The 8,674-nt window shown below is 36.9% G+C and overlaps 1 protein-coding gene across 1 annotated transcript; it reads right to left on the bottom strand.

The window, feature by feature from the left end:
- On the bottom strand, nucleotides 1-6,061 carry LOC104444797 (angio-associated migratory cell protein). The gene is made up of 11 exons (XM_010058538.3): nucleotides 5,868-6,061; nucleotides 5,601-5,636; nucleotides 5,381-5,422; nucleotides 4,267-4,386; nucleotides 3,999-4,144; nucleotides 3,767-3,914; nucleotides 3,602-3,685; nucleotides 2,020-2,135; nucleotides 1,466-1,524; nucleotides 445-535; nucleotides 1-293 (listed from the first exon to the last, which is right to left on the bottom strand). The coding sequence occupies exons 1-11, from the start codon at nucleotides 5,977-5,979 to the stop codon at nucleotides 66-68; spliced, it is 1,182 nt and encodes a 393-aa protein (XP_010056840.2). The 5' UTR covers nucleotides 5,980-6,061; the 3' UTR covers nucleotides 1-65.
- Nucleotides 6,062-8,674: the final 2,613 nt, after the last annotated feature.

Raw genomic sequence — 8,674 nt, 5'->3', positions numbered from 1 at the left:
TAAAACAAAAAGAAAAGACCATAGTTTTAGAGTACAGAAAATGTACAGTGCATCAAGTGTTATCCTTAGTGAAACTCTGCAATCTCAAAAACCCTAGCAGTTCCATCAATTGAAACAGAAACAAGGAACTCCTCATTCGCAGACACCGACAGGGACTGAATAGCATCGGAATGCCCATGAAATGTTCTTACGCAATCACCAGAAAGGCTATCCCACACTCGTACTTTGCCATCAACACAACCCGAGGCCAAAAATCTTGATGCACCGACCCAACTCAAGCAAGTCACTCCATCCTGCAGATAATAATAGATGCCAAACAAGCCCCAGGTCCATCACAAATGAAGCAACACCAATTTTAAGCGCAGAAGACAGCTATGAAAATCCAATTTGGATGAACAGATTCAATCAGTAAAGTTGAGGCAAAGGGGAAACATAAGCAAACACCTCATGATCACAGGTAGCGCGGGGAGAAGAATGCTGGAGATCCCATATAATGAGCTTCTGATCCAAGCTTCCAGTTGCAGCCCACGGGGAGCTGCCACAGGAGTTTGCAAAGCGTTAAAAAAAAAAAAAAAGAGTAGTTGCTGAATTTCATACGGATCGATTTCTAATAATCTTGTGAACATTTTATTGTTTGAAGTGATTTAGATTCACATTCCAGTGGGAGGAAGATAAGCAAATACTTTTCTCTGATGAAAAAAACGTTGAGCATTCACTTGCTAATGCTTAATGCTTAATATACCCCTTCAGCAGTGTCTCCATGTGGAATGTGCGAGATTTTGGTAGAACCAAGACCTCACTTCTCACTTGCCTTCCCACATTATTTTGACCGCCACAACAATAGATCAATGCTTCAAGCAACTAATTACTACTCATTTTGGTTTAAAAACCACTGCATCTTCCTTCTTTATACACTCCTCATGCATGAATCTACCCACTTTTATATATTGTCACTCATGAGGAAGAATATGTGCATGTGTGCCCATCAATGAAATTGATCGTCCATTTTCACTATAAGATACAACATAAAATGGCTCCAATTAATTTACCATCCTCAATCACATCCCACCTACTTTCACTACCTTCTTCAAAGGCAAACTCCCTGCATTATTTTATATCTATCTTATAATCTCATGCTTCTAGTCTGTGCTTATCTTTTATTGCCTAAAAAGCATTTTCAATTATTAGCGAATCAAATGGGATTGAGTATTACAACAACACCTCTCAGAATTTATTTCCAGCCTTTACTTAAATCTTCCATTTTACATTTCTCTGATCATGCCTTTATAGTGTTTCACTTAAAGTCGTTATCATAGTCCACTTTGCAAATTTATCATTTCTCTTATCATAGTGTTTCACTGACACCATTGAGCTCTAGATATTATCGTGAAGACCATGACTAGCAGGTATAGATCTATTCTCCTAATCTATATTTAGGTCAAATAATTTGTAAACCAGGTGATACCTTAGAGCCAGTCCCACAAATTCAACAGAATCTGCATGAGCATCCAGAGAACTAACAACCTGTTGAAATCAGCAGCATAAATGTCATCAGACAAAAAATGCACTAAAATTCAGCCACAGAGTAAGTAGCAAGAGAACCTAACCATGCGCATCCACAAGGGAGAAGGCATGATGGATGGATACTACTGAGTAAGAAGCTATTTCATCACAAGAACAGATAAGTTTTCTGAGATGGGCCATTATAAGTAAAATTCTCCAACAAACTGAGTTAACAAATTTAAAACCGCAATATCTAATTTAAATTCAAAACTTCATCCATCCTGCCATCGCATTCCATCCTGATTGTATTAAAACATAATGAATTATCCTTACAGAACCCCTCTAATCCCTCCCCGTAATTCTACCAGAAGTAGTTCCTGAGATACTTAATTTTTCTCCTACTTTTTCATTGACACCAATGTATGCTTCAAGATAGAATGACATAAATGGAAAGCACAAAATTAGGAAAAGAATAATAGAAGAAGGAGAAAAAGAAGAAGAGAAGCAAGACCGAACCCTTCCACTTGATATATTGACAATGCGAACAGATCCATCTTTGGCACCAGTAAAAGCAAGACTTGAATCAGAGCTTATTGCCATGCTTGTTAGTCCTTCGGCATGATATGGATGACCTAAAGAGAACAGATTAGATGTCAAGTATTTTGGATGGAATTGTAAAGGCTACACACTCCCCTCTGACCTCAGATACAATATCTTTAAAATATAGATTACTTGTTTCCACTGTAAGTGCTTTTTTGTTGAAATAGAAAATTATTTTCATCATGTAAGGAAGAATATAATGATTCTATGAGAACAGGGAGGAAGGGAAACCATATAGATTGGGATAATTGTTAGTCCACCATCAATCTAAAAAAGATTTTTACACACTCACCATTTTTATTTTTTTTTGGGTCGGTACACACTCACCATTGGATAAGTGACAAGTGTGTTTAGAGCTAGTTTTATGAACGAAATTCTTCCACATGTCAATAATCTAATGGTGAGTGTAAATTATTTCTTAGACTAGTAATGGACCTAAATCACACCTAATTGGTTGAACTTTCCACCTACTGACATTCAGATACGAGGAACAAAAACAAATTCAAGTTTTCAAGCACATCAAGACCACTGAAAGTCATCCCAATTGAACAAAAAAGGACCAAAAAAAAAAAAACAAGGAGCTTTTTCCCACAGGGTGGGTTGCCCAGATTTTAGACGAACAAACAAAGAGAAATAAATAGCCTAAATGTGATTGTTAAAGCATCCCATTTTGTTTATCTATGGAGTTTATATGGGCATGATATTGATGTAATCTCCCTCCACCTATTACTAAAAGTTTTTAAATCGGACTTTCCAACCTAGTGTGGGAGCCAGGTTCCGCCTCAATTAATGTCACAAGTGTGGGCACCCCACCCCGTTCATCAATTTCACTTGCCGTTCTCAGACTGATTTCCATGTGAGAAGGGATTTTAAAGTATCTGACATTGCTTGTCAATGTGGTTTATATGGCCCTAATATTCATGTTATGTTTCTCCACCTAATAATTTCAGCTTTTGGATTGGACATTTTATCAGTGAAAATCTTAAATCAAGCTTCTTTCGCTAAGATCTCATGCTAGGCTATAGTCTGCCAATCCAACACAGTGCCATAAAGCTAATAAAATTACTATCGAAGCAGAAAGAACTATATGTCTCAAAATAGAATTCTAAGGATCCTAAAAATCCAAGCAATTCTAGTGTGGCAAGAGGTAAGAATAGGATCTTTTACAACATCTCATTAAGTTGAATTTTTGCTACATCTAGAAAAATACTGGCACATGTGATGCATGTCTTCTAGAAAAACGCAAGGCCTTTCTGGTTATGTAGTCAAGACACTATAACTCATCAACTTTTCTTCACAATGAACACATTCTTCAAAAGTGCTTTGATCAAATGTTAGGACGCATAATCAAGAAAAGTCATTTATCATCTCCTGGAACTCTAAGATATGACCTCACCGACTACTTTCTTAGGACGCTACTTCCAAGCTCGTGAATCAACTGCCATACCCTCTGTAAATAATACTTCAACAAACAAGATTTGCCAAGGGTTGAAGATACCTTTTACAACATGAATGTTTTCCCCACTCTTGGGATTCCAAATTCTCAATGTTGCATCATCCGAGCCGGTACAAATTGTTTTACCTAGGCAAAGAGGGCTATAGTGTTGATAATGATAAAAAATGCCTTTAGTAGCAGACGACAGCAAAGAGACTAGATAAGTACCATCAGGAGTAAAATCTCCACACGTTACGCTGTTACCATGCCCTGAAAACATATTCAAGTAGGCCATCTTGTCAGCATTCCACATCCAAACAGTGGAATCCTCCGAACCTGCTAATATTATGTGTCCCTTGGGATGCCACCTGATCCACTGAGTAATCACACAGCTCATAACCAACATTTTTGGGAAAATGAAGTGTCAAGGCAGCAAAATCTCATCAATTCAAATTTTCACCTCTATGCCCCCTCCAGGTCCATCAAGGGTGCCTTTAAGATTTCCAGATGGAACATCCCAAATCTGTATGACTCCATCAAGGCTTCCAGATGCAAGCAACTGCCCATCCAGACTAAACGCTAAACTAGAGATGGAATCCTTATGACCTGCAGGAACTCTAGAAAATTAGGGTCTTCTAGCAAACATATTTGTGCATGCATGAGTGCAAATAGCTAGTAAAATATCAACAATATGCAATAGGAAGTAACTAGTGGCTACATGCACATGCCTTGGAGCTCAACAGCCCAATCTCCATGACCTATCCTCCACAGAAACCCTTTATCATCTCCAGCCCCAGTTGCCACTAGTGTTGCATCTGTGGGACTGCATGCAAGGCTGTACACTTCCCCTGCATACAAGGAAGAGAATAGACAAGTCAAAAAATACTTCTATAAGGCATGGCATACTTCTTGATCCGAGTATTCCCATGAACATTGCTCAATAAAATGCAAACATATTTTCACAAAAAGCTGAAATTCCAGATTACACATCAGTCAAAAGGTCCAACTAATATCCATCACAACCACAATAACAAAGACTAAACAGTTGTCATTCCAATTTTCCAAGTTATTCTGTGATTCCAGTAAGAACTAAACGGTCAAAGAACAACTCACTGCAGAGGCTTCAGCACCCCTTTAGCAGTTAATAAACAACTGGACACTATTTGAAACCCAATTGAGCAATCAAGAGTTTCACACCTACACAGCAGGACAGTTTTATCACACCAGTCTCTATGTCAACTCTCCGAAGCAAAAAGCTTTACCCAAAGACTTTGAATAACCACACACTTAAATTCTGATTTAGTTATGGCACGCCCAATGAAGACTCAAGACCAATGTTGACTTGAACCTGCATCATTGTCATTATAATTACAATAAAACTCTCAATCGTGATCACGGTGCATGACTACTTAACAGAGGGATCAATTGTTTCACTGAGAGTTTCTCTCGCTCATGAACAACAGAGGGATCAATTGTTTCACTGAGAGGTTGCACTCTCGCTCATGAACACCTTTAGGAAACACAAGAAGCACTGGTACTTTATTCCCTCCTCTTAATTGATTGTCCTATTCTGCAACCCTGATCAGTCTGTATGTTGGTGGAACAAAAACTGCAGCTTCTTTTTCACATAAAGAGCAGATATTCATTATCTAGACTGCTGGTTGCGTTCTTAAACCGATTCATAAATAGCCATAATGGCATAATCAACTGAAAGACAAACAATGGCCCCAAAGATAGAATCTAACACTCCTGCTACAACCTCGACTAGCATCACAACCGTGTACAGCAGGATTTTAAGCATAGAAAATTGTGCTCACAATCGAACAAGAACGAAAAACTTACCATTGTGGCCAGTGAATATGTGCAAAGAGTCATCCGCTTCCTCTGAAATTTGAAAACAGAGCCGATCAGCCATTAAAATCCGACGGTAAAAACAACATAAACCCCCAATTTATACTGCACAAAGGTCGCTGAATTCGCCCGCTCGTAATAACCCCTAAACCTAATGAATTCAGGAAACCCAGATAAACGAAAACGAAGAAAACCATTGCATTAGTCCCACCTGCCTCATCTGCCTCATCGTCGGCGTCAGGAAGATCTGCAAACACAACGGAGGAGTCAGAGATACGAAGGACCCAGAACTTCTACCCGACCCATATACAAAACCAGACGAGAATGGAACCAAAGCAAAGAAATTAAAGACACCCTCAACGCCCTTCCATATGTAGGGACGCTCCAACAGGAGCTGCGCGTGTTTCGAAACCTTCTGATACAATTAGAAGCGAGAGAGATGACGATGATGATGATGATGATGAAGAAGAAGATGAACCTTCGTCGTCGACGGCGACCTCGTGGATGATGTCGGAGTCGTCGAGGAAGACCTCGCCCTGGTCGTCGTCGTCGTCGGAATCGCGGTGGAAGGCCGGCGAGTTGCTGCTCATCGTCCCGTTCTCCGGCGTGGTTGTCGCGAACGGCGGCGCTGGAAGCTTTAGGGCAGTATTCGAAATGGTCCTTTAAAAGAAAATAAATTAATTAAAAGATCATGCGTTTAATTTAATATATTCATTAGAATACCATAATAATAATCGTATCTTTAGGGTGATTTTAATTTAATATATTTCTTTGGTCAAATTAGTGATGTAATAAGTCACGGATTATTTGTGCCAGAAATATAATTCTTTTATTTCATATTAACATGAATAAACATAACCAATTTTCTTGTGATTCCTCGTCAAATAGAATGCTTGTAACAAAATTGAACTAGGGTCATTTGGCCCTTTATAATATGTAAGCTTTTCTTATTTATAACAATTGGGGCAAACTCATGAAAAGATAATTCTACGATTTTATTATAGTAATGCAAAAGTTTTTTTTTTGACTTATTTTAAAGGAAAATGATGATATCTAGTGGTTTATATTCCGAATTGAATAATTATTTTCTGGTATGTTAGTAATAGAGGGAATAAATAGATAAGAAATAATGACATTACAAGTATCTAAATATGTTCATTTCATAATCAATTAAGGTAAACTTCCTTTTTGTTCCATCAAGAACTACAGCTCTTAAAATTTAGTTTAGTTTTTTTTTTTTTTTTGTTGAATTTAAATTCAGTTTAATGTGAGGTTTTTAGGAGTGGGCAATTTTAGAGTTCATTTAAATTTCATCTAAAACTTGACTTGTCGAGATTAGTTCTCCATTTTTAGAACTTGAAACCTAAATAAGATCGATTATTAAAAACTGACTAGAGACAAACTCATATACATTTGCTTTGTTCATTTTGTCAAATAAATAGTGCGCAATTTCATGAAGGTATTTATATTTAAAGCAAGTGAGAGATTAATATCTAGATCATCAAGCCTAACTTCTTAATCAAAGTGAACCAAGACAAAGCATATGGATCTCACCTGGAGACACAAGTAACAGTCGCAAACCTCGATCAAATTAGCAATAGAAGGTTCCAAAAGGTGTCATCACTCGAAAGGAAGTCGCGGTGGATTCTAATGACCGGAGATGGTGAATTTTCGGAATCGATCAATGGTCAGGAACTTCTAGAGTTCACATTTTGAGAGAGATTCTCCAATTTTTTTCTTAGATGGGGTCGTTTTTGGCTTGAAGAGAGAAAAGTCAGAGGAGTATATACCAAAGGCCGAGAGGGAGAGGCGGCTACAACTTAAGAGTTAAAGGAGAGAATATAGGGTTACTGGCTCTTCGATTCTCTGCTTCCCGGCCCGGCTTTTTAGTTTTTCCATTCTCTGTTGAGTCTGGCTCCTACTTGGGAATTGGACCTAAGCGACCAAGAAGTGGGAACTTGAACCAATTTTTAGGATCCGTTTGTTTCACGAAAAATTGATCATTTTTGACAAATATTTTCTTGTGTTCGGTTAAAATTTGAAATTATTTCGCAAAATATTTTCCGATATTTGATAAGAATATTTTCCGCTCTCCAAATTGGCGAGCGTCAAACTCGAGGCTCGCCGGATCGACGAATGCGAATTTGAGATCGACGAGCTTGAGGTTCACCTAGTTCGACGACTAGCCAAAAAAGAAGAAGTTAAGAAACAAAGAAAAGAAAAAGAAAAAGGAAATTAAAAATAATTCAAATTAAAAATGAAAAAGAAAAGAAAAATAATTCAAATAAAAAAGAAAAGAAGAAGAAGAAAGAGGAGGAAGAAGTGATGATTTGTAGAAGTGTGAGATAAAAGAAATTAAGTGAGGAAAATGTTTTACACTTTTCAAAAGTGGAAAACATTTTCTCATATTTTAAAAGATTTTTTCTTTTGATGGAAAACATTTTCTTTAAGGAATTCAATGAAAAACATTTTCCCCCTACCTTAAAAGATCTTTTTTTTTTAATGGAAAATATTTTCTTAAAGGAGTTCAATTTTCATAAAATGAACGTTGGAAAATCCGGAAAATGTTTTCTTGAAAATTATTTTCGAAACGAACGGAAACTTTAAAGTCGGTTTGGTCCGATTCCCAATACTACCCGGTATTCATACTTATCCCTAAGAGGCTTTCATTGAATAAATTATCATGTCTTGTGATTTTATCAATATAACTTATTTAATAGAAGCTTAGCCCGATTGCTAACATAACTCGCTTACTAAGCAAAAAAAATGTCACTCTTATTTAGGTGTTGTGACATTAGAAGAGAGACAAAGTATTGACACAGACAATCTTTACCCTCTAATATGCCTCATTCGATGTGCTATCATTTCAAAAATCTCCATCAAATGTAAACGTGGATGGCTATTAATTATTTACCATCATTAGTGTCCAATTCGGCATTTCCGTCCACGATTTTGGCAGTCTGACATTGGTCAAAATTTAAAAAGTTAAAGACTTAAGTCAAAAAAATTAGGTGTCTTTCAGTTTTGGTGTCATACACTTAAAGATAAGTATTATTAACTTAAATCAGATATACCAATATAAATCATATTTTTAATTAGGTCAATCGACCCATCGAATAAAATCAATTCAGGTCAGAACAAATCGAACTTGAATACGGATTATTTATCAATTGAGTTAATTCGACAAAATTCCGACAGACACATGACAAACGTGAACTTGAATACGAATTATTTCCACTTTTTTTTTTTTTTTTTTTTGGGCACTATATGTGCCTTTCAAATTTG

Source organism: Eucalyptus grandis, chromosome 5 (assembly GCF_016545825.1).
Source record: "Eucalyptus grandis isolate ANBG69807.140 chromosome 5, ASM1654582v1, whole genome shotgun sequence".
NCBI classification, from domain to species: domain Eukaryota; kingdom Viridiplantae; phylum Streptophyta; class Magnoliopsida; order Myrtales; family Myrtaceae; genus Eucalyptus; species Eucalyptus grandis.
This window is presented reverse-complemented; position numbering and strand designations above follow the sequence as displayed.

What these genes read in the sequence shown, in the direction of transcription:
- LOC104444797 (XM_010058538.3), bottom strand. Translation starts at nt 5,979, where the DNA reads ATGAGCAGCAACTCGCCGGCCTTCCACCGCGATTCCGACGACGACGAC. An exon ending in GGTCGCCGTCGACGACGAAG is followed by an intron (nt 5,637 to 5,867) that starts GTTCATCTTCTT and finishes TTGTGTTTGCAG; the next exon opens with ATCTTCCTGACGCCGACGAT. An exon ending in TTTGTGGGACTGGCTCTAAG is followed by an intron (nt 536 to 1,465) that starts GTATCACCTGGT and finishes CTCCTGTGGCAG; the next exon opens with CTCCCCGTGGGCTGCAACTG.